General features: G+C 37.6%; 1 protein-coding gene across 3 annotated transcripts in view; it reads right to left on the bottom strand.

Annotated features, from left to right (window-relative positions):
- Nucleotides 1–17,267, bottom strand: part of LOC122397477 (ceramide kinase) — a 38,292-nt gene extending 21,025 nt beyond the window's left edge. For all 3 annotated transcript variants that reach the window (XM_043396633.1, XM_043396634.1, XM_043396635.1), the window contains exon 1: nucleotides 16,954–17,267. In XM_043396633.1, coding sequence (XP_043252568.1) covers nucleotides 16,954–17,083 — 130 coding nt within the window. In that variant the 5' untranslated portion in view covers nucleotides 17,084–17,267. The remainder of the gene's footprint in view (nucleotides 1–16,953) is intronic.
- Nucleotides 17,268–26,986: the final 9,719 nt, after the last annotated feature.

Here is a 26,986-nt window from a genome sequence, read left to right as displayed (position 1 = left end):
AATTTTTTAACAGAGTAAAAAACTTAATATTTCAAAGAAGACTTGTATTCGTTTTGCATTAAAAATGATGTTTATTTCCGTGATTTTAATTTACTTTTAGAGTGGATGAGATCCGAAAATGGCTTGACGACTTTATCGAGTCCAAAAACGTAAAATTTTTCCGAGATGGAATTCATCAGCCGCCTGAAAGATGGCTTAAAGTTATTGAAAGTAACGGCGAATACTTTGATCGAACAATTCAATTTACTTTCTTTTAAAATAAGCATTGAATGTGGCTGAAAAAATTGGATTATTCGTTTGTACACCTAATAGATTCCAAGTAAAACTCTATTTATTCTAATAATAAATAATTCGTCGTAAATGTTTAAACAGTTACCGAATATTTGTCTATATAATAATACATATTACGGACCTAACAGTGTGCAAAATTTGAACTAAATCGAGAAGCATAAGGCCTTGCAGTCTCCTCGTGAGCAGCACTTTGTCGATTGTTTCGGTCCGTGGTCACGTAATCTGTTCGCGAGGGCCGAACGCTCACGAAAATGAGCGTAGATTGCGAAGGTCGACGAGTAGCAACCTTTCAAAATGAAGGAGAAGGCGGGACGTTAATGACCCGAACCACCTTTTCATTTGCGTTCGCGAATCCCATTCGTTTATGCCTTTTTATCGGGTCTGGTACGAAGACGTCAAACCTTCGATCTCGACGATTCGCTTTCGCTGCCAGCGTTGTTGCAAACAGACACGGAACAAATATGTATTCGACACAGAGGGGATCAAAAGATTCTCCCGCGTTTAAAGAAACTCGTAAAACCAGGGACAAACCGAAATTCGTAAATCGAGGCAAATGTTCCTCTGAGATCATTTTTATTCCCAACGACGTTTTATCTCCTCTTATACAACTCAGTCAACATCCGATAAGACCCGTCAAAACTGTTGGATTTAGCAGTTTTCAAAACTGTAGTCTTGTAGTTAATTAATAGCAAACTTATTTATTAGTAACGATAAACGGTTAATATCAATAGATAAATATTATCCAAATTGCATCGTGTTTGGTCTCATTTTGATCGAAAAAATCTTAGAAATGCATAGATACAAGTTTCATTGAGAAAAGAAACAGAACACTCTACCGTTCACTTATCCGATCGTGAATTACTCGCAGTTATACGGGCGGTGCTGTAACGCGTACGAAGATAGAGCGGTGTGACAGCGAGTGAAAAGTGAAAAATCTATTCGTATCGTTGGCAAGCCCGCAAGTACACTCACGCGCGAGGTTTGATCGCAATCGTGCGAGGAATTCCTTTTCCTTGGCGCTCGTACGCTGCAGCCTGAATCGGTTCAGGTAAATTTAGGTAGTCGGGCAGTCCGGGTCGTTCACACCGATCTCCAGTGCTCGGTGCCTCCGGATTAGGCGAGTCGGGAGAGAACCAGAGCCTCTCTGCAAGGTCAACGATTTTCACGAACGAATCTTCGATCCACCGTGTCCATTCTTGACAACGTCTCGCGATTATGTCTCTTTCTCCGCGTGGGACGGATCTCTTCGTTGGTTTTAGGGATCTTTGACCTTGTGGTCCCCGGTTGGTACCAATACTCCCTCTATGTGCTCAGTGACACTGTGATTATTAGAAGTAATGGTGGGGTATGTTTGCTTTCACACCTCCAAGATATTGAATAAACAATTCGGTGTAAATATTGGAAAAGTAAATAGTGGATCTTCGTTGCAGGAATTCCATGGCGATAAATGAGCAGAGAAAAATCTATAATACGATATACATATATTCGATCGGCAAATCCTCCACTGTAACGTTGCAGTAACGATAACCGGTTTCTGGTTAAAAGTGCTCGATTACTTATCTAACAGAAACTACTAATGTGTGTCATACGATCGCCCACAATTCACATGGAATACATTACGTATTCTTTGTCGGAGAAATGTCTAGAGCAGTAGACATTGCACTGCATAAATATCCGATATAATCGATGCAAGAAAACTAATGAATTCGCTTTCAATGTATAAATAAGTATGGAAATATACAAGGTCGTTTAAATTTATGTCTATTAGGAACAAAAAAAGCTCTTTCTACATTCGTGCTTGACATAGATTTCAAGTAAAAGTAAGCTCTATGATAGATTTTACGACTTCAACGAAAGTCTAGCTGATATAGGCATTTTTGTAACTTCAGCCGTCACAATACAATTTTTATATATCTAAGACAATTTGTTATAGATTTATTCGTAATTTTGGTGGAAGAATTCCAATTCCCTTTCCTAGGAAGATCAACAAACTCCGTTTCTTTTTCTCTGTTACTTTCCGTGTCTTTGGTCGATTTATTTCGCGACTTCAACGAAAGGTTAGGCAAAGGCTAGCTGATATAGGCATTTTTGTAACTTCAGCCGTCACAATGCAATTTTTATATATCTAAGACAATTTGTTATAGATTTATTCGTAATTTTGATGGAAGAATTCCAATTTCCTTTGCTAGGAAGATCAACAAACTCTGTTTCTTTAACTCTGTTACTTTCCGTGTCTTTGGTCGATTTATTTCGCGTAAGACGAACGAACCAGTTACCAGGATGATTAAACATCGCGTAATCGTCCGCGAGCAACCGATCCTCGTTGTCGTGCAATTACATCGACTTGTGGAACAGGACAAAAACTAGCACGGACGTAAGTCTCCATCACCGTACTCTAATTAAAGTGTTTCGCAATAAACATAGAGTACCTGCATTGGTACCATAACCCCGCTTACGTAACGCAAAGAAGAAACGCGATGATCCTCGCTTTCGTTGCAAACTCTAGAGAAAATGCGAACAGAAATTTCATTTTTATTTACAGTCGTGGACGAAATTAAGCGGACAGACCATAAATTCTGTATAATCTCTATTTTCATTTGTTGTGTTATAAATTTATTTGGGATGTTTAACATGAAAAATGTTTATACACAACGAAATAATGTAGGATTTAACGAAGAGGATTTATTTGAAGAACAAATGTACAAATCATATAACTATAATAAACGAATTTGGAACACACAAATTAATAATTAGCAACATAAATTAAAATCACATTAATTGACAACACAAATTATCCTAATTTCCAAATTATTTCCTACTCCCTGTTGTCTCGTTGTCCCTAGTAACCCATTCTTTCTTCAACGAAACACTTTCAACCCTTTTGCACATAAATTAACATTCAACAAAATTACAGCGTGGCACAAATATTCAATACAAATCTCCTACAATAATATATTTAGTATGTAAAAGTATAAATATAATGTTTCTGTTAATATTTATACGTATTTGTTTGTATGGGTGTCTTTGAGACCGTGGACAAAATTAAGTGGACCCAGAGGACATTCTGTGTTGGGACGGAAAAAATGTAAACGAACGTTCGACTCTTGCATTGTACGGTGTCATTTGTCCTCAGTGGGCACTGAACTTTTGTTTAAGCAAAATTAGAAATATAAACCGAACAAATCTAAGAGACGAGAAGAAAGTTGATTGTTTCAGAGTGCAAAAATGGACCAAGTTATCGTACAATAACTGAAATATACGAGGTTTCTAAGAGTACAGTGCATACAATTTATTACAAGTACTTACAGTACGATACTGTTGAAAATTTAATCGGTCGAGGACGAGAACGTAGCACAAATTCCTACGATGATAAACAAATTGTACGAGAAACTTAACGTAATCCATCGATAACATCACGAAATATTGTTGAAACTCTACAATTAAATATTTCTTCAAGAACTGTGAGACGTAGATTATAAAGAAGTTAATCTGAAGAGTTGTTTAGCTAGACGCGAGCCACACATTAGTAAAGTGCATAAAAAGAAACGTTTGGCTTTTGCAAAAAAATATATGAACAAGCCATTATCATCTTGGGAAAAAATTATATGGAGTGAAGAGAGCAAATTTGAGTTATTAAATAAAAAAAACAAGAGAACACGCTCAAGAAGCATTATGTATTGCCTATCGTGAAACATGGAGGGGGATACATAATGGTATGGGGATGTTTTTCTTGGTATGGGGTTGGAAATTTAGCACACATGCATGGCATCATGAATGCAGATACGTTTATTGACATTTTAAATGAAAATATGGAAGAGTCAATCCTAAAAATGGGTCTCGATGAGGGACGAATGCTGCAACAGGATAATGATCCTAAGCATACGGCGAAGAAAAGGAATAAATTTATATAAGATTGTGGGATAGATGTTCTCGATTGGCCTCCACAAAGTGCAGATCTTAATCCCATAGAAAATTTATGGAGCTTATTAGATTCGAAAGTACCCTATAGAAAAACGTCATAGTAAAACAGTATTTTTAAACGAATTGCAATTAAAATTTCAAAACTTTCAAAACCTTTCAAAAACTTGTGGAAAGCATTTCACGACGATTAGAAGCAGTAATTAAAGCAAGAGGTTACAATACCAAATACTAATTGCTTATTTTCTAAATATTTATAAAGCGTCCACTTAATTTTGACCATCAAAAATTGTATAAAATTTTGATTAATGATAATATATTCTATTATATTAATTGTTAACTTAAATGTTCCATACAATTCTGGTTTATTAAAATTACGTTTTAAATTGCATTGATTTTTTGTTGATCATTAAACCTGTCCACTTAATTTTGTCCACGACTGTATTTAACCAAGATTGGGCACACTGAGAAATTAGGCTTGAGAAATAAAAGCGGCTATTTAAATAACTGTGTGCCACAGTGGTCACCGGTGACCGGCACTTGGATTCTTACAACGCGTCGAAAATCGAAAGCGCTACTCTAATATCTCTGAATCATTGAATAAGATCAAAATATTAGTTATTTTATTTTATTTTAATTTAGATTAAATAACTGTCTGCCACGGTGGTCACCGGTGACCGGCACTTGGATTCTTACAACGCGTCGAAAATCGAAAGCACTACTCTAATATCTTTGAATCATTGAATAAGATCAAAATATTAGTTATTTCATTTTATTTTAATTTAGATTAAGGCTGGCTGTTTTTTTATTTTTCAACAATATAGCTTGTGGTGTAGAATTCTTAGATGCGTGGACGTAATCGATCTTTCGAAACGCGCCGACAAAGTTTATTTTCGATGTGACGTATTTTTGGGATGTATTATAATAAGTTCGGAGATTTCCACAAATAGGAAACAAATCTGGGACGAGGCGCAAAAGAGATAGAAAACGTATTTGCGTCTCGAAGAAATCCACCGAAACAGCCTGGTTTTATCAAGATTCGAACGTTCGGGATCACATAACTGGGATATCTGACTGTCCACTGTCGGATATTAGAAGTCGTTGGAAAAGGGGCGGTTGCTGACACAACGAGGAACTTGTCGACAAGTTTTCCCGCGAATGTCGAGAATTTCTGTCGGTTCGAGAAACGGATATTACGCGGCAGGTATAGTTTGCATTAAATACTGTTTACTGGGACAAGAATACAGAACAAGAAAGTCGCTCTAAGAGTTACCCGGGTCGATCAAACAATTTAATCTAAATTAAAATAAAATGAAATAACTAATATTTTGATCTTATTCAACGATTCAGAGATATTAGAATAGCGCTTTCGATTTTCGACGCGTTGTAAGAATCCAAGTGCCGGTCACCGGTGACCACCGTGGCAGACAGCTATTTAATCTAAATTAAAATAAAATAAAATAACTAATATTTTGATCTTACTCAACGATTCAGAGATATTAGAATAGCGCTTTCGATTTTCGACGCGTTGTAAGAATTCAAGTGCCGGTCACCGGTGACCTCCGTGTCAAAGAACGCGTTAAAATCTTGCAGCGCGGTTGTTGGACATGCAAGCGGTGCACGAACGGGTGTAGAAAGCACGTAAAGTTACGGAAGAATGATCAACGGTGCAGATACGGGCAGAACGGTATGCGCAGAACCGCGCCGTCGAGATAATTGGGACGCGTGCCAAAGTGTCACTGATTCAAAGGACGTCACGGCAACGAGCCTGGAAGGTCTCGAAGGATCGACGAGGTCAGGTCGAACGGAGTCGTGGCAATTTTTCCCGTGGAAAACCACTTTGGTCGGTCAAGAAAAATTACGTAAACGGGGCATCGTATAAATTCACGTCAAAGCACGCGTACGCTCGCGAGCATCTATAGTACACTTCCGGTAAAAAGTTTTCGATCGCCGTGCAGCGTGTTACTCGATGGGAAACGATCCAAAAATTATTTTATTTTCCTAATTTTTTAATGATTAAATTTGAATATTTCTCGATAATCTTATCTAACCTTATACAGGGTGTTCGGCCAACACTTGGAAAAATCAAGAATATCAATTTCTTGACCGAGACTTCATTAAAAAGTTATTAAAAAATTTCAAATCATTCTAAAAAAATTATTTTTGGTTGTGGGGCTCAATTACAAGCATTTTTGGTGAATACACATACCCCCGAAATCCTGCCCACTTTCGAGAAAAAAATTCGAGTAGGTACTGAAATGTTTAGACGAAATTAAAAAATTTCAAATCATAATAAAAAAATTATATTTAGTTACAGAGGTCAATTACAATCATTTTTGGTCAGTAGACATACCCTCGAAATACTACCTGCTTTCTAGAAAAAAATTCAGTACGATTGGAACTTTAAACGTTAATAACTTTTTAACGGAGCCTCCATGAACAAATTATTATTCTTGATTTTCGTCTTATTTTGGCCTCTAGAATCTCCCATTAAAATTTTTTCCCAGGGGTGGACGAACATTCTGTATACAAAATGGCTGACCAGACAGTGAAAAAGTCAGACATATTGAAATCTCTTCGAATAAAATGTATTCTTGACAACGTCTGATATATTAACGGATGGACAAATTCGATGAGAAAATTCTATTTTTGTAGAATCCAATCTTTTAGTCACGCGTGTATAACATACTGCGACTTGCACGTTTCACTTTTACGTGTCTTTGTCTTACGTAATACTCTGAATTCCAGTAAATTGCCTCGTTTGGCCGTTAACGGGATACCTGTGGCAAATACGCTATACCTCCAATATACAGGGTGTTCCGTTATTCCTAGTACAACCGGGAGATTTCTCGTAAGAAAAGGAATCGAAGACAAAGGATACAATTATATCGTATTAAAAATTCATTTTGAAGAAAATCGAGTTTGAGGATATACGAGATCGTCTGTAATAGTGTTCGAGTATAAGTGGAAACATTCAGTACAGAACAGACGCGGCAGCGAAATCGCATTCGATCGTTTTCCAATACCATTATCTCGAGAACGAGGCAGTATAAGAACAAATTTTATTCTGCATTTTAAATTTATTTTTTCCACGAGGAATCGCCTTTTGCACGTAGCGTTTCGACGCGTCGATAAAACCGGCAGTTGCAACGTCAGGTAAAAAGAAAGAAATAAACGCGAACGTTGGTCTTTCGACGGTTGTTGCGCAACGGGGTCTATGAACAAAGCTGGAACAAGGTGCACAGTTACAGCTGTGGTAATTAAAATCCAATCGGCGACGGTCGACCTCGCGCGCTGATGCGATACCGAATGAATGTTCTAACGCGAGCCAACGCAACGCATCGGTTCGACCAGAGAACAACGGATCCTACGAAAACCGTTCGTTTACCCGCTTTCGTTCCGCCAACTAGGCGAACTCGAAAACCGAAACACCGTTAACGATTCCTTCCACGCTACAACTATCGACTTTTCTATCATTTGTATCTAAGATCTAACAAACAAATTCATCGTGTGCATAAATAGAGTTTTATTTGTAAGTTACGTTGAGCAGCAATATTGCTTAATGGCAACGCGTTGGATTTCTAATCCGTGAGACCTGGGTTTCGATCCCCCGCCGGATAAAAAAAAACAGTTTATTTTAATAATTATACAGGGTGTTCAACCAACCCTGGGAAAAATTTTAATGGGGGATTCTAGAGGCCAAAATAAGACAAAAATCAAGAATACCAATTTGTTAATCGAGGCTTCGTTAAAAAGTTATTAACGTTTAAAATTGCGCCTGTAGATAGGCAATCTGCGTATAGCTACATGCGCGCGATAGTGGTTCTCACTCAGCATGAGAAACTCGACTTAGTGACGTATCGACAGCCTTACAATTTTCTGAGTGAGAATCACTATCACGCGTACGCAGCTGTTCGTAGATTGTCGTTCTACAGGCGTAACTTTAAACGTTAATAACTTTTTAACGAAGTTTCAATCAACAAATTGGTATTCTTGATTTTTGTCTTATTTTGGCCTCTAGAATCTCCCATTAAAATTTTTCCCAAGGGTGGCCGAACACCCTGTATATTTAAAACGACGATGTACAATGACGATGTATATTGACTATGTACAAGTTGTACAATATGGATTTCAAGAGAAATCCTACTCAGTTTCGAGAAAAAAATTCAAGTAGGTGAAAGTTTTGGGTGAAAAAAAAAGAATTTCGAATCGTCTTGGAAAAATTATTTTTAGTTGCAGGGGTCAATTGCAAGCATTTTTGGCCAACAGACTTACCCCCGAAATCCTACTCAATTTCGAGAAAAAAATTCCTTACCGAAAATATAATTTCTGGCCAGAAATATCTGCAGGAATTTTTATATGAATCTTTAAAACATCATAACTTTTGAACAGATTGGACGATGTTAATGTTTCAAAAAGCAAACAACGCGTATTTTAGTGGGGAATATGTAGAAAGTTTGACAATGTTTGGATAAGTTGTTCCTTGACCCCGTAAAATGAGAAAAACCCCATACAACTGGTCCAATTTTCAAACAGCCATAACTCCCACAATAGTGAATATATTTCAATGAAAATTTTTTTGGAGGTAGAGCTCATGGGTATCTACAAAAAAGTATTAGACAACTTTCCCATAGGACGTCAAACAAAATTATTAAAAATGAAAAACAAATTTTTAAGAAAAATCGACAGTGGTGCCTTTTCTCGGCGAAAAAAAAAATTTCGAATCGTTCTAAAAAAATTATTTCTAGGTTCTGGGGTTAAATACAACCATTTTTGGTGAATACACATACCCCCGACATCCTACGCACTTTCGAGAAAAAAATTCAGGAAGGTCGGAACTTTAAACGTTAATAACTTTTTAAGAAAGGTTCCATCAGCAAATTGGTATTCTTGATTTTCGTCTTATTTTGGCCTCTAGAGCCTTTCATTAAAATTTTTCCCAGTGGTGGCCGAACACTCTGTATGTTATAACTCTCAATTTATAAGTATGGTATTTATCCATTAATTGACCGAGGAAATAATTTTCACTCACGATTTCGAATAATGAAGGTGTTCCAGAGACTCGGTTTACGAGACCGTGTGCAGCCAACTTTAAACCGTGAGGCAACGAACAGCCATTCTTGGTGGCTCTTTTGGCCAAGTTCTATCTTAAACCTCCAGCATCCGAGGACAAAACCGCGTTTGGACGAAACCGCGAATAATAGAGTGGACGAAACATAGATACCGGAAGAATATAATAAAAGGCACAATAATTGCATGGAAATGAGAAAAGTTTTCGTAACATCGTCCGACGCGACTAGAATACAGATGCGAAAACCGCCTCGAGTAATTCTAATTTATTCCATCTTCGTTGCGCTTCCCTGAATTAGGCTCGAACGTGATTCAACTCGATCGCTCTGTCGCATCTAACCGGTTCTATTTCTTATAAATTACCAGCGCTTTGTTCCGATAATTCAACGATTTTGAACGCTCGATCGCCGAGAGTCCTTTACGTAACTCGAAAACAAAAATTCAGTCGCTCGACGGGAGATAAAAAAAAACCGATAAAATATTCAAATCGCGAAATCGATCGTGACACACTCGATAACCGTGAGTTTGACCATTATCGGGGGATATTTATGGGCGTTCGAGCTGCCGGCAATTATCGCAATTTTTTCCAATCTTTTTAATATTCTGCGCCGCTCGTTGTGTACGAGGAAACGGTACGATATGTAAATTAATCTCAAGGCCGAGCATAGCGACATGTGTTCCTGCTTTTATGCTTTTACAGATTGCCGAAGTGCCATCAGTATTCCGGTCATCGGCACGCATAACCTCCTGTAACATAATCGACACGATGTACATTCTTCCAAAGATTTGGCTAATATTTAATTCTAACGTTGTTTCCATCTCTCGAGTTCAGGAAACTCGAAACGTACGAAATAAAAAGCCTTCCTCGACATACGATACACGAGTGTAGGCGCGAATCGGTAAACGCGAAGTTAGCGACGAGCGGCCATTGCCCTCTATCGGCGAATTCAGATTTCGCAAATGGGAAATGAATGTGCGTGAGATAGGACAGTCGTACCTGAGCAGTTAATGACAAAATGACAGTCAGAGTGTGTCTGTACGATTTCCTAGCCACGAAGAACTGTGTGCTTTATTTCGATTTTTCCATATTATAAATGCGAGAGATTATTCTATTTCCTTTTTATTTTTCATTCCGTATTCTTTCTCAAATATACAGGGTGTTCGGCCACCCTTGGGAAAAATTGTAATGGGAGATTCTAGAGGCCAAAATAGGACGAAAATCAAGAATACCAATTTGTTGATGGAGGCTTCGTTAAAAAGTTATTAACGTTTAAAGTTCCACCAGTATTGAATTTTTTTCTCGAAAATGATTAGAATTTCGAGGGTATGTCTATTCACCAAAAATGATTGTAATTGACCCTCGCAACCGAAAATAATTTTTTTAGAACGATTTGAAAAATTTTTATCCTCCGAAAAATTTCAGTACCTTCCCAATTTTTTTTCTCGAAAGTGAGTAGGATTTCGGAGGTATATCTAATCACTAAAAATGATTGTAATTGACCCCCGCAATCGAAAATAATTTTTTTAGAATGATTTGAGAAATTTTTATCCTCCAAAAAATTTCAGTACCTACCCCATTTTTTTTCTCGAAAGTGGGTAGGATTTCGGAGGTATGTGTATTCACCGAAAATAATTGTAATTGACCCCTGCAACCGAAAATAATTTTGCAGAACGATTTGAAATTTTCTAATTTAATTGTTAATCACTTTTTAACGAAGCCTCCATCAACAAATTGGTATTCTTGATTTTGGTCTTATTTTGGTCTCTAGAATCCTCCATTAAAATTTTTCCCAGTGGTGGGAAAGTCGGTCGGTCACTTGCGAGAGAAACAGTCCCTCTGGCGGTGTCTACGGGAGACAATGGAAACTCCGTTTACCCTTTTCCCCCATTTTCAAACACGTAAGAATCGAACCTGGGTTTTTACGAAGTCCCCTTCGATCTTATCGATGATCATCGTTATTTTCTTGATAAAAATTGATTTGAAAGTCACCGTTATTGAGAAAGATCGTCATTGTTCTTTGTCATTATCAGTACACTGAAATCAAGAGTTGGTTCATTTTCTGGCGTCCTTTTTCTTGTTTCTCAACGTAATCTTTTCATTCGATTCTTATCTGTATCTTCCATGATCGGTGAACCGACAAGGCGTACCACCGTTATTCGTTTCTCTAAGCTTCTTTTTCTATTGCAAAACCGATTCGTCTCTTGTTGCATCCGAACTTCCATCTATTTACGTTTACTTTGATCGGTGGAATCAAACTAGTTCCTCGCTGAAAATTGTCCCGTCGTTGAAATTAATGTTCAGCGCGCGTAGCTACGTTTATATTTGTGGCTTTCGGAACGTTTGAACGATCCGCGAGGACGAATTTCATTTCCAGCGTGTTTTGCAAACGGCACGCGCGAAGTGTTCATAAACCACACATGTTTTTTGTTGTTGTTTTCAACTCGGGTTTCGCGTATACTATCTAGTTACTTTAAGTATTCGCATAATTTGCTCAATAAAAGATACAACTTTCAGAAATGTAAATTTAACGGAGCGAATAAAAATTAAAGTTGTATTCCACGTTCCAGAATGGCTCTGTATTATCCTATAGATTGTTTCAATGTGTTTTAACGCTAGAACTACCGACAATCATAGTGACATTATTTGTACCAAAGAAATTAAAACGATAGATACATGAAAAAATATATGATGCAAAGGAAATAAATGTATATTCATTCTCTTATAGAAAATTACAATAAACTTTCAAAAATTCAGTCGAATAAATTTTTTACAAGTCTTATTAAAAATTACGAATGGGTCATTTTGGCTGCTTCGGTTGTTCTAGCGTTAAAGCAAACATATTATCGTAAGTTACTTTATCTAGACAAGTTTGTAAATTAACGCAACATGCCAGGATTCGGAACAATCACTCTGTCGGAATTAAAAGATAACTGTCTTATCTGTATTTGCACGCTTATCCTAATCAAACACTAAAATCTGTATTATCGAGGTCTACGATTAATTAAGCTCGCGAACATTTATCAGATCTTGAAAGTAGCTGTGGACTGTGTTTAATTAGGATAGTTTTGCAAATTAAAGATAAGATAATTACTATACGTATGGTTAATTCTATTAGCGTAGTTGTACGAAATGATGTAAGACGTTCTTGCGTAATAAAGCTGCGCCAGAAACTTACGATCGAATCTCTTAAAAAAAAACTAATTTCAAGAAAAATCAAAAGTACAGATACACCTTTGAAGATTTATTTATATTTGTACGTTAAATTAAAAGAAACAAGTCTTCCAGAAGGTAGAAATTAAATCGATCGTATCTGAATATCCTTGGTGCGTTTTGGTTAATCGCGTGGAATGCGATCTCATTATAAATAAATATAGTGCAACTCGAGTATCGGGGCGTTATCGTTATCGCGTTAAAGCGTCGGTGTTGTTGGCTGATATCAGGTTAAGCGGCTCAAACTGTCCACAGATGAAGGAGATATTACAGTCGTCGTTCTCGATCGTCTTCGATGTTTACAGAAAGCGATCGATGTTACGGTCGAACCAGCTATTTCCAGGCGTTTCGACGAGATTTCCGGGTGTCTTTCATAGTTCGTCGACCGCTGGGATTATTTCTTCTCCCAACTGTTTCGATCGTGAAACGGCCAAGGAATCAGTCGTGGGGCGAGCAACGGTTAAAAAGTTCGGAAAAGATTGATTCTCCCGTGTTAAATCGTCCAAGTAGAAGCGTCCCCGTTCGGGTCAGACGCGATAAAAGATCGAGTTAAAAGCTTCGCGATTTTTGACCGTAAAAATAATTTACGAATTGCGAGATAAATTTAAAACGATTTTAGTCGAATTCGACGATAAATTATATTTTATTAAATGGATAGCTCCGCCTACGCGCGCGTCGCACAGTGTGTCGCGTAAATGGGAATTCAGAACAAAATTCATAGCTTCTAAACTAGTCAATTTTCGACCTAAGACCTCTTACACTTTTTTGAAGAGAATATAAAGATGCATCAAGTGATGCACAAAAATTATACATTTTTGTTAAAAAAAATTGAATCGATCTTGATTTTTTGTTGTATAAAAATTGTTTTGCTTTTTTCTACTATTGCAATTTCTTGTCAAGTGAATGCTGTGTAACTTTTGTTCGGAAAGTTTTTTGATTGGCTTGGAGGAAGTGCCTGAAATATCGTAGCGATCATTTCGAGTATATGGGTGTTCGGGAAGAAAATCATACCTTTGTATTTTTTTAATTAAAATATGAAATAGATACAGATAGAATTTCTTATCTCGTAAATAAATAAAAGAACATTTTTTATTAGATTAATTCCGATTCTGATTCGGAGCAGGTATCAGTAATTGCAATAATGGTTTTGATCATTTTCTCTCTTTCGGGCAAATTCGGGCAGCTAAAGTTAGCGTTGAATTAACGTTTAATGTGCCCTAAATTAATATGCAAAAAATCATCGAGGTATTTTTTGGTATTTTTTTTTAAACTCAATTCAAAGTTCCTAAACATTTAACATAAAAAATTGGGACCAATTGTTAATATTCTAAAAAGATTGTTTAGCAGTTTGGAAGGTACTATAATAGTGTACACAACTTGCAAATATCAAATTAAAAACATAAAGTTTCGGTAAATGGCACATGTTTAAGAAAATACACCGAAAATTGCAATAAACTGGCATCATTTTCCACAACAAATTGGAACATTCAGTAAAACTTATGGATAGTGCTGAAATCTACGTTCCTTTATTAACATTTTGGGATATAAGAATTTATAAAACATGGACTTTAGTTTGTTGACTTTTGTCCATTGCTGGACACACTGTGCGTCGGTTTGATTGGTCGTAGCTAACGCACAATTAATATCGCACGATTTTTGCAATTGGAAATCTGTTAGGAATCTGTTAGAAATCATTTTCCACATTTTTCTCATCGGTGGATAATTATCCTCTGATCAACGTCTGCGCAAACACCTTGTACTTGGACTTTGCACCGGGAACATTGTATCATGCTATCCTTTATATTTTCGTTACTCAGCACACTATACGTGGACGTAGTAATTTTCTCACCGGTATCATTTCTGTTATTTTTCTCGTGACTCCTGTTTTGTCTGTTCTTAGCGTCACCATCTGTCAATTATTATTATTATCGCGTTGCTCATTTTATAGCCGTTAAAATTTTCGACCTTATATGTTTATTCGAGGAAGCTATTTGTAGGCGCGATTCTATTTTGGAAATGTTGAGATACTCGTATAAGCGTCATCTTCGAACTCGTGCTCGAATAACCAACACGTGGTCGAATAATTAACACGTGGTTGAATAATTTTAAATATATACAGGGTGTTCGGCCACCCCTCGGAAAAATTTACATGAGCTACTCTGGGGGCCAAAATAAGACGAAAATCAAGAATATCAATTTCTTGACTGAGGCTTCGTTAGTAAGTTAATAAGTTATTAACAAATTAAATTAAGCAATATCAAATCATTCTGAAAAAATTATTTTCGGGTGCGGAGGTCAATTACAATTATTTTTGGTGAATACACATATCCACGAAATCCTACCCACTTTCAATACAATAATTTTTGGTCAATAGACATACCTCCGAAATCCTACGCATTTTCAAGAAAAGAATACCATAGCTCCTACAATAGTGAATATATTTCAGTGAAAATTTTTTCTGAAATAGAGCTCGTGGGTAACTACAAAAAAGTATAAAACAAAATTTCTATATAGCGTCAAACAAATTTATTAAGAATGAAAAACGAATTGTTAAGAAAAATCGACAAAAGGTAGCCTAAATATTTCACGAAAAAAAAAAATTCCAAATCGTTCTGGAAAAAATTATGTTCGGTTGCGGGGGTCAATTACAATAATTTTTGGTCAATAGGCATACCCCCGAAATCCTGCCCACTTTCGAGAAAAAAATTCAGTACGGGCGAAACTTGAAATATTAATAACTTTTTAACGAAGCCACTATCAACAAATTGGTATTCTTGTTTTTCATCCTATTTTGACCACTAGAATCTCCCATTACAATTTTTCCCAGGGTTGACCGAACACCCTGTATAGCAACTGAGGGGTCGGTCGAGCGCTTGTGAGAGCGCGACCCCTCTGGTGGCGAGCGTGGGAGGCGACGCCACACTTCGTTAAACCTTGTGCAACCCTGAAATCGTACGTCCATTATCTGCATCTTCGGAGAACGAACTAGTATTGGAACAGTTGTTGCGTTCATTGAAATGCACCTTTCAATTTCTATCTCGTTAAAAGCCAAACATAATTTTACCTATAGAGGGTTAATTTTGCTCCCGATGAAAAATCGCGTAGTTATAAATATATCGAGAACGAATCGACCGACTTTTTTGTCCTCGGTCTCCGCCACGTGAGGAAATCGACCGAACCGAAATACAGAGCTTCCGTGAAGTTTCGTAACAACAACCGGAAAATTCCCTAGCTTCTAGGCCGAACGATACCGTCACGGAACCGTGTAATTTCCTCGGGGCTTCCGAACGCCCTCCGAAAGAATCCAAAAAGGGAGCTCCCGTTCCGTGCCACCAAAGAATTCGCCCAAGCAACCAACTAAGAAATCCCATAATCGATCGATGCCTGCGTTTCGTCTGCACGAGAACTTGTTACCGTCGGAATTGGACTACGAATCAGCGTTCCAGTTTGATAATTAGAGCGTGCAACGCGGGAAACCTAACAAACTTCGTGGAACGAGTTTCTAGGGAATGCGGGGGAAAATCTACCGCCCAAAGGTTCTAATAAAATTATGCAAACTTTGCGATAGCTGCAACTGACATTCTGATCGAGTTCTGATCAGGTTTCTACTTTACGAAGTTAATCTTGATTATTAGCCTCTCTTATTAAAAGAAACTGTTAACAGAAATGTATACTCCTAAACACGGATACAGTAGCAGCGTTCGATCGATAAAATGTGCGTGCTTGGCATGCAACTACTATACAGACAACAATAATAATAGTACTTATTACACATATAAGATACAGTAGTAATAATAAAAACTTAACGAAACGTGAAACACGTTTATAGTTTACGCTTAAAAGCTATCGAGTGAACTAAAACGAAAGACCAGAGAATCACTATGTATATTGAAAATAAAAAAAACTGCGTTTGGGACAATCAGAGCGACCATAACATGTACTGCGAAATTATTCACGAAGGAAGGAGCGATGTCTTAGGCGATAGTTTGAAAGGGCATTCGAACTAAAGTGGAATAGGATTCGTTAAACAGAATACAATGTCATTTAGAACTTTCTAAGCAAATGTAAGACCCATCGTAACGCAAGGATGTTGGCCGATGAACAAAACACCGAAAGTTGAACAAAGTTGTTTGACAGCTGAAAACGTTCCTAGCATCATTGACAGTCCTCCCCCGACCCTTTCCACTTTCCAGAACATGTACACAACACCCCCACCCCCCAACAGCGAACCACCTAGCCCCAACACCGATTCCCTAGTACTGCATTCTTCTGCAAACAACAACACGTCTTTAAACGTTGGATTAGACTCGACGCCAACACGATCCTACTGCAGCCAGTATCTCCTTTGTTTGAAATCATCGAGAAATGCGGAAACGTGATTGATTCGAATGCTCGAATACCACCCACTACACCGCATCCTTTCACTGACGTTCCGTGAACGCACAACGGATCTAAGTACTTACTATACGGCGGTTTCTCCGTTTCCCAAATCAAGGTGCCGCGATGAAAGTAGACCCTGCATCGTTTCTTCTTGACAACGAACGTGTTCAGGAGCACCGTCCTGGAGGACTGGCCCGTGATCTCCTGCATCATCCTGATAGTTCACGTCGAGTGCCTCGCGTGGGATACTGTTCAGCGTAGAAATCGGCGAGGCGTCATCCTCGCGCCAATCGATAAACGGTGCACGAGAAAATCGTCAGGAAAATCGGAAACACTTTTCACGAATACGAGCACAAACCCTATCGACCTGACCCGCAGTTCGGTTCGAGCACGACTGCGGTGCGCGATCGACTCGCCGAAAGTCGTGTCGAACCGTTCACGCTCGGCTTTCAACGATTATATTTCCAGAACTCGCCGCTAGAAGGCCACGGGCAGCTGTCGATTCTTACAAGTCTGTTTGATCCATAGATACAGCAGCGACCGATTACTTAATGGGTATTCTATCACAGACGAGGTATAGGATATATAATGATAGACTATGCATTTTATGGAAGTTAGCGTTACACGAACTGAAATATCGATTTGGTAAACCATACACATTGTGGACTTTCGTGGCCCAATCTAACTGCCATACCGACCTGAAAATTCGGAGGTGATTTTAGCACAGACGAGATATATGAATAGACGTCTCACGTAATGTAATTTTTCGGCCGGAGTTTCTGGGGTCCCGGGACCCCATTACCATTTTCGTGTCACTCGCTACGTTATCAACAGATTCAGAAATTAACACAAGAGGAAGTGAGACAGAAAATAAAATTACATAAATTTTATTATTTTTTAACGGAATTAAAGCTGTAGGGTCCATCATTGGACATTAATCGATTAATTTCATTGGAGAAATCAATCGATTAAGAGTATTTAAAAATTTCAAGATTATTAAAATTCATAAGGATGTATTTCATTGATACGTACACCGCAAATTCTCTATTTTTTATTTTAAATTGTAATACATCATTTATTAAAAAAATAACTCGGCAGAAACGTATTTGCGACTCGAAATCAGTTTAATCAGACTGTGCATCGGGGCCCCGGAAACTCCTCATTCCTTGCTTTCGCACACTATGCTCAATTGCGTGTACGTGAGCTCGTTGAGTTTCGGAAGAGCCGAGAAGAACAGGCTGATACTCGCTTTCCTTCTCGCTCTTGCATCGCTGACGTCGTTTACATTTCTCGAAAGCAAGCCTGGCATCGCCAACCGTTCGAATCGTCAGTAAACGACAAAAGCCATCGTGACTGACAGACCTTACATTTCTCGAAATCGGACCTGGGCGCTTTTTGAAGATTCATTGACTTTCCATACGAAGCGACCATGCGTTATATACATATACATGTTATACATGCTAGGAACTATAAATTGTATAACTTTCGTTGTATATCTACTTTCTAATAACATGGGAAAATTTTAAAATATAAAAAAATGTAAGAATACTGTAGAATTTTTGCAATGGAGAATTATTGAAAGAAAATGAGGTAATTATTTAGAAAAGGCCGGGTCTCACCGATTTCGATGATTTTTGAATATGTTGTAGAAATCAACATTTTGAGCAACTTTTTCCTATACATATAACCGCCGCTCGGCCTTAGTTTCCGAGATTTTTCTTCAAAAAGATCGCTACTACTACAATGAATTCTGTCTATATGTACATATCTGTGGCTCTGTATTGCATCAGTCCACGATCGTTGCTTTTTTCTCTTGTTTGTATTAGTCGGCATAACAACCGACGACAAATAATGTATAATGTGTCGAGCTAAATCTAGTTCTGCATTGTTGTCAAAGGTTCGAATTTTCTGAAGTATGGAACTCGCCAAATACATTATGTAGGCTATTTAGGTGAATTCTTCTTCCGTCGACAATATCATGCTAATGATCTAATAATTAAATTTGTCGAAATAATGGCTGAAATCTTTCCCACTTCTGATAATATCAATAAAGAAAATTGAATTAGAAAATGAATGCGTGGCCGCCGTTTGGCGGCCGGCTACACAAATCGAGTTTTTAAGCACAGCTGTTATACGCATTCATTGCCGGCCGCCTCGATGTATCTATAGAAAATAAAAAATAAAAATTTATTTCTCATAATTTTCTATGGTATGGTAAATTCTGAAACAATTCCCAATATACATAGGTTAATTTATACATGTTTCACAATAAAATGTTGTTTGACGTCTTTCTCCTGGTGTTTTCCTGTCGGAACAAATAATGCAGTCCCGGTTTCTTTGGTCTACATTTGGAATATGTAGCTTATTATTCATTCTATTGTCCGACAAAGAACGTTAATTTATTTAGATTATAACGAAGATAGCAATAGGAATGGTTCGACTTTGAATGAAGTTTCGATTTTACGTTTATAGTTTTTTACGTTTACGTTTTATGTTCTTTATGTTAAATAATTTCAGTAAACATTAAATAATATAGTTTATATAGTTACGTTTATTGTCCACGTGTTTGAATCCGACCATACGCCTCTGACCATCATCGACAATCCTTCCACTTCAACGTAAAAACGGCTGATATATTTCTCATTTTAATAGAATATTTCCCATTTTAATAGGAAAGTACAGGAAAACATGTGTTTCTTAAAAAATTGCGGTGAAATCAGTTCATGCTCCTTAATCACTAATAAACTATCATGTCCCCTCAGAGGGGACGACCGAGTGCAAAGGGTTAAAATATGTTCATAAAATATTATCGTTTTAAAACGTGTATTTCCGTAAAAACAAATTTTTGTAATTTTTTCTTCATTATGGTATATTGCTTATACATTGTATATGCCTACACAGGTCAGAAAGTCAAAAATGCCTAGGCAGTCGAGAATCTCGGCTCGAGAATATGCGAGATCGAATTTCAGCTGTGGTGAGAGCAAGAAGGATAGACTGACATTCGCCGCCTTTCTCGAATCTACGAAGCTATACGAAACGCCAGAACTCATATACAAGGTGGTTGGCATTAGTGTGTGTGAGTGGTGGGGCAGTTCCCTTTCGGCACGGGTCTGCCGTCTGATAATACTCCACTGTCTTTTCCAATCCCTCCCATAATCAACTCACATGTATTTACGTACACACTCAGCTGGCTGCCCATCAATACTAATTCAGTGCCTAGTTTCTCAACTAACCGCCATCCATGAGAAGAGGCCGCTAAAATCAGCTCCGAATTTTCAGGTCGGTATGGCAGTCAGATTCGGCCGCGAAAGTCCATAAGGTGAAAGGTCTATTCATATATCTCGTCTGTGGTGAAAGGTCTATTCATATATCTCGTCTGTGATTTTAGTAGAGTGTGAGTACAGTGAGTTTCTCAACAGTCCGCCATTCATGAGAAAAGGACGCTAAAATCACCGCTCAATTTTTCGGTCGGTATGACAGTAAATTTGGGCCGCGAAGGTCTGCGTAAGGTCTGCTCGTGGTATGTGACTGAACGACAGACAAGGTGTAGGAGTAGACAGCCAATGAAATTACAGAAACATTCCTGCCCAAGTGGCCACACATTATATTTTCGGTAAGTTTTTTTCTCGAAAATGGTTAGAATTTCGAGGGTATGTCTATTGACCAAAAATGATTGTAATTGATCCCTGCAATCGAAAATAATTTTTCGAAAGTGATTTGAAACTTTTCAATTTCGCCGAAAAATTTAGGCACCTACCCCCTGTCGATTTTCCTTAAAAATTTGTTTTCGATTTCTAGTAATTTTGTTTGACATCCTACAGAAAAGTTGTCTAATACTCTTTTGTAGGTATCCTTACTGGACGTTTACCAGCCGAAAGTACTACCTAACATCCAGATGGCGACACCACAGACGAGATATATGAATAGACCTTTCACCACAGACGAGGTATATGAGTAGCGCTTCACTCAATGTATTTTTTCGGTCCATTTTTATGGGGCTCTAGAGCCCCATTATCATTTCGGTGTCGCTCACAATATTACCAACAGGATAAAGAAACCGACCATAGCGCTTCTTCTGGTCAGAGATGAAATTACAAGAATTCTTTTGCTTCCCAACGGAATGAAAGAAGACAGGCTGCGGAGAATCACAGTTGATTCCTAGACCCTACACTGAAAATCGAACGCGAAAAAATAATCGCAACACTAAAGACAATCGCGATCAAATTTATATTATTTACAACTTGCAACGCGATTAATATTCGTATTTCGCAACGCTACTGCAAACCGAGATTAATGTTTACACGCAACTCTACCCTGGAAAAACAAACGCGAAAATTGTCATTATTCGCAACTATAAAGTTAACTATAAAATTAATTAGAACACTAATGCAAATCGCGATTTACCCCAAAATACTGATTGTTGTGATATAAGTACCATCTGAAAAACTACAACAAACTACTACAACTACAGACAAATACAGTGACAAAGTAGTAACAGAGAATGACTTTCCATCCGCATCCGAAGATGAAGATGAAGAGCCATTTGTTGTAGCCCACTCTTGAGACAATTTGTCAGGGCCTCTTCGACTCCGCAGAGCCTTTTCTCTCTTCGGCGGTCCTGCCGAAGCCTGAAACTTAATACTAGGCTCGAGATTCCGTGCAACATACAGTTCTTCAACGATTCTAGGAATCGTTATCAGAACAAATGTGACGAAACTCGAGCGGGACGAGCGTTTCGGGGAACCTACCGCGACAGAGAACGCGACCGCGAAGAGCGACTGTAAAGCCACGCGATTCAAAGAATCGAAACTAAAACCAACACAAACGGAACAATCCGTTTGGATCGGCTAACGTTTCGACTCCTCAAATCGAACTACAGGCACAGGACCTGTACAGTCCTGCCCTGACCCTAACTACTTACAACTAACACACATACCAGAAACCAAGTTACCTACCTACCTAACCCTGTATTTGAAAAATTGCAAAACTCATTCTCGCAAGCAAACACTCCACGGTTCTCACACATAATGTCCGGGCGCAAAGCCTACACTAGAGAGGATTCCCCGGGGTTCCTCCGACACCCGAACATTTCACACAACATTCACTCTCTAATGTACGTACCAATTTTCTGAAATCAACTGACAAAGCCAACTGGCCATTGCGTATTTATATTATACGTATTACGTTATTTTCATCTAGTAGAATGTTTTAAAAAATATGTTATTGTATAAATGATCGCAATCGACTTTCATTCTGTTATTTAAGATCAAGAATCTAATTGCCGTAGTTCGATTTGATTGAATATTTCATACTACAATCTTTGTGTATGTAAAAAATATGTAAATGGTGAAAGAGAATTTTTATTGTCAATTATTATGAACTTTTAAAACGACGCAATTACACAGCCTAAACACAAACACACACATGTGTAAATTGCGTCGCGCACGATACACTAGCGCAATGTCAGTCGCATATATGTATATTTTATAAACTAAATCATCGTGCACATTGCCTTCGCTCACGCAAGGAGCACCTGGGCACTTGGGTGAGTTTAGGCAATGAACACGGAAAGGTAACCTGAAAATCCTCGACTAAAAAAATGATTATAGTGAATACTAACGAATAACGAAATAGTATTTATTTATTTATTTCTTTTACTGGACTTTCTATTTGTAACAAATGAGGAACAAACGATTAATGTACATTAATAATGAAAAATATTATTAGCGAGAAAAATTATTATGATTAAAATTGAATTATACATATAAGAGAAAATACTTTAATCAAGACTTTACGATAAAATACTTTACTTTGAAAATTGAAGATAAATTATTGAAGGATACTAATTAAAATATTCAACCCTCGGGCAATTCTGTCATCAAAGCATATTTTTTAGAAATGAAAATAGTACATATTGCATGACTCAAGAATTTATCCGTCGCGAAATGTTTTCTTGTGCATAAATTAAAACATATTTTTCAATATGTAAGGGAAGGCTTTTCTATCTTTGATACAACGTTATTAAATTATATTTACACGCGAGACACAAACAATATAAAAAAACAATCAATATTCAAAATTATATATTCAATAATCATTATTATAATAAATCCAGTTAAGTTAGTACAATAATTTAATGAAGTAAAATATAATTTATCATACTATGGAGCATTCACTTGTCTAATTAGAAATCGCGGAGCACAAGAAGACCCTAGCCTACACTAAAAAAAATATAACAGTACATGTTACTACTCACGGGTATGATTCATACCCGTGGTCACTGTATTTGTCAAAGATTGCACGTATACAACTGGTCACCCGCGTCGATTCGGACCTTTTTGTCCTACGACGTGATTGGGGACCAGAGGAATAAAAATTGGCATGCAACTCACCAATTGTAGAATGCAAGCACCCTTGCGACGATGTTGGCTAGTAGGAGTCATCAGCGAAGTCATCACCGAAATCAGCAACGTAGTCAGCAGCGAAGTCGTCCAAGAGGTTCCTGGATACGTAAGTAGGTACGTTGATGGGATGTTAGGATCCTATAAAAAGAAATAGCAAATATAACACTCTATTTCTTAAATTGTAGAGATTTTAATTTTAATAAAAAAATGTTTCCTAATATTGAAGATTTAATGTAGCAACATTTCACAAAAAACATCGAGAATCGAGACGGGGTACGTGACTCCCTCACACCACGTGTTATATTTGCTATTTCTTTTTATAGGATCCTAACATCCCATCAACGTACCTACTTACGTATCCAGGAACCTCTTGGACGACTTCGCTGCTGACTACGTTGCTGATTTCGGTGATGACTTCGCTGATGACTCCTACTAGCCAACATCGTCGCAAGGGTGCTTGCATTCTACAATTGGTGAGTTGCATGCCAATTTTTATTCCTCTGGTCCCCAATCACGTCGTAGGACAAAAAGGTCCGAATCGACGCGGGTGACCAGTTGTATACGTGCAATCTTTGACAAATACAGTGACCACGGGTATGAATCATACCCGTGAGTAGTAACATGTACTGTTATATTTTTTTTAGTGTAGGCTAGGGTCTTCTTGTGCTCCGCGATTTCTAATTAGACAAGTGAATGCTCCATAGTATGATAAATTATATTTTACTTCATTAAATTATTGTACTAACTTAACTGGATTTATTATAATAATGATTATTGAATATATAATTTTGAATATTGATTGTTTTTTTATATTGTTTGTGTCTCGCGTGTAAATATAATTTAATAACGTTGTATCAAAGATAGAAAAGCCTTCCCTTACATATTGAAAAATATGTTTTAATTTATGCACAAGAAAACATTTCGCGACGGATAAATTCTTGAGTCATGCAATATGTACTATTTTCATTTCTAAAAAATATGCTTTGATGACAGAATTGCCCGAGGGTTGAATATTTTAATTAGTATCCTTCAATAATTTATCTTCAATTTTCAAAGTAAAGTATTTTATCGTAAAGTCTTGATTAAAGTATTTTCTCTTATATGTATAATTCAATTTTAATCATAATAATTTTTCTCGCTAATAATATTTTTCATTATTAATGTACATTAATCGTTTGTTCCTCATTTGTTACAAATAGAAAGTCCAGTAAAAGAAATAAATAAATAAATACTATTTCGTTATTCGTTAGTATTCACTATAATCATTTTTTTAGTCGAGGATTTTCAGGTTACCTTTCCGTGTTCATTGCCTAAACTCACCCAAGTGCCCAGATGCTCCTTGCGTGAGCGAAGGCAATGTGCACGATGATTTAGTTTATAAAATATACATATATGCGACTGACATTGCGCTAGTGTATCGTGCGCGACGCAATTTACACATGTGTGTGTTTGTGTTTAGGCTGTGTAATTGCGTCGTTTTAAAAGTTCATAATAATTGACAATAAAAATTCTCTTTCACCATTTACATATTTTTTACATACACAAAGATTGTAGTATGAAATATTCAATCAAATCGAACTACGGCAATTAGATTCTTGATCTTAAATAACAGAATGAAAGTCGATTGCGATCATTTATACAATAACATATTTTTTAAAACATTCTACTAGATGAAAATAACGTAATACGTATAATATAAATACGCAATGGCCAGTTGGCTTTGTCAGTTGATTTCAGAAAATTGGTACGTACATTAGAGAGTGAATGTTGTGTGAAATGTTCGGGTGTCGGAGGAACCCCGGGGAATCCTCTCTAGTGTAGGCTTTGCGCCCGGACATTATGTGTGAGAACCGTGGAGTGTTTGCTTGCGAGAATGAGTTTTGCAATTTTTCAAATACAGGGTTAGGTAGGTAGGTAACTTGGTTTCTGGTATGTGTGTTAGTTGTAAGTAGTTAGGGTCAGGGCAGGACTGTACAGGTCCTGTGCCTGTAGTTCGATTTGAGGAGTCGAAACGTTAGCCGATCCAAACGGATTGTTCCGTTTGTGTTGGTTTTAGTTTCGATTCTTTGAATCGCGTGGCTTTACAGTCGCTCTTCGCGGTCGCGTTCTCTGTCGCGGTAGGTTCCCCGAAACGCTCGTCCCGCTCGAGTTTCGTCACATTTGTTCTGATAACGATTCCTAGAATCGTTGAAGAACTGTATGTTGCACGGAATCTCGAGCCTAGTATTAAGTTTCAGGCTTCGGCAGGACCGCCGAAGAGAGAAAAGGCTCTGCGGAGTCGAAGAGGCCCTGACAAATTGTCTCAAGAGTGGGCTACAACAAATGGCTCTTCATCTTCATCTTCGGATGCGGATGGAAAGTCATTCTCTGTTACTACTTTGTCACTGTATTTGTCTGTAGTTGTAGTAGTTTGTTGTAGTTTTTCAGATGGTACTTATATCACAACAATCAGTATTTTGGGGTAAATCGCGATTTGCATTAGTGTTCTAATTAATTTTATAGTTAACTTTATAGTTGCGAATAATGACAATTTTCGCGTTTGTTTTTCCAGGGTAGAGTTGCGTGTAAACATTAATCTCGGTTTGCAGTAGCGTTGCGAAATACGAATATTAATCGCGTTGCAAGTTGTAAATAATATAAATTTGATCGCGATTGTCTTTAGTGTTGCGATTATTTTTTCGCGTTCGATTTTCAGTGTAGGGTCTAGGAATCAACTGTGATTCTCCGCAGTCTGTCTTCTTTCATTCCGTTGGGAAGCAAAAGAATTTTTGTAATTTCATCTCTGACCAGAAGAAGCGCTATGGTCGGTTTCTTTATCCTGTTGGTAATATTGTGAGCGACACCGAAATGATAATGGGGCTCTAGAGCCCCATAAAAATGGACCGAAAAAATACATTGAGTGAAGCGCTACTCATATACCTCGTCTGTGGTGAAAGGTTTACTCGGATACCTTGTCTGTGTGTACAGTTTTCATTCTGTTAAAAAACAAAACAAATTGTGTTTTTTCATTTGCTGCCATAATAAGCGTTATGATCTTTTTCTATAACCTGTCGGTAACGTTGCGAATTTACTTGCATATCTCGTCTGTAGGTACGCAAGATGACGTTAATATCTAGTCTCGATAATCTGTACTAAATTCTATTTCGATTACCAAACTGGAACATAGAGCTGTGGTGTCAGTACCGCAGATGTCGTTTAGAGAACACCCAAAATTCATCGATTAATCGTTATCATCGTTATTCATAACATTTGATTCTTTTTCGCGAAATAGCCATTTCATAAAGTAGACTATGTAACATATCGATCGAAGAATCAATCGATTCTATCTTTTCTGATTCGAGTATCTTTTCGTAACGTTTGTTAGACTGTAATATTGGTTATTATATTTAATATGATGTGAGAGATTCTACAAGAATAATAACAATGCTTAATTATTGTTTCTTTAATATCGTACAAAGTGTTTATATATAGTTGTCACGGATTCTGAACAGACGATCGATGTGGCACAGTATCGCCATCTGGGAGTTAGGTAGTACTGTCGGCCGGTAAGCGTACAGTTTAAAATTCCCCGCGTTCGAAAAGCGACCGCGCGTTGTGGGCGGAGCTTGACACCTCTCTAGTATCCCCACTCCGTTTCACGTAGTCACGCTGCGTTCGCGGGAGTGGGGGTTGTTTGGTATATCGCGTTTGTTTAGTTGCTCGCTGACAGCGG

This window comes from Colletes gigas, unplaced genomic scaffold (genome assembly GCF_013123115.1).
Source record: "Colletes gigas isolate AHSC1104 unplaced genomic scaffold, ASM1312311v1 Colletes_gigas_Sc00009, whole genome shotgun sequence".
Classification (NCBI taxonomy): domain Eukaryota; kingdom Metazoa; phylum Arthropoda; class Insecta; order Hymenoptera; family Colletidae; genus Colletes; species Colletes gigas.
Note: the sequence above shows the minus strand (reverse complement) of the source record. Positions and strands in the feature narration are given on the sequence as shown.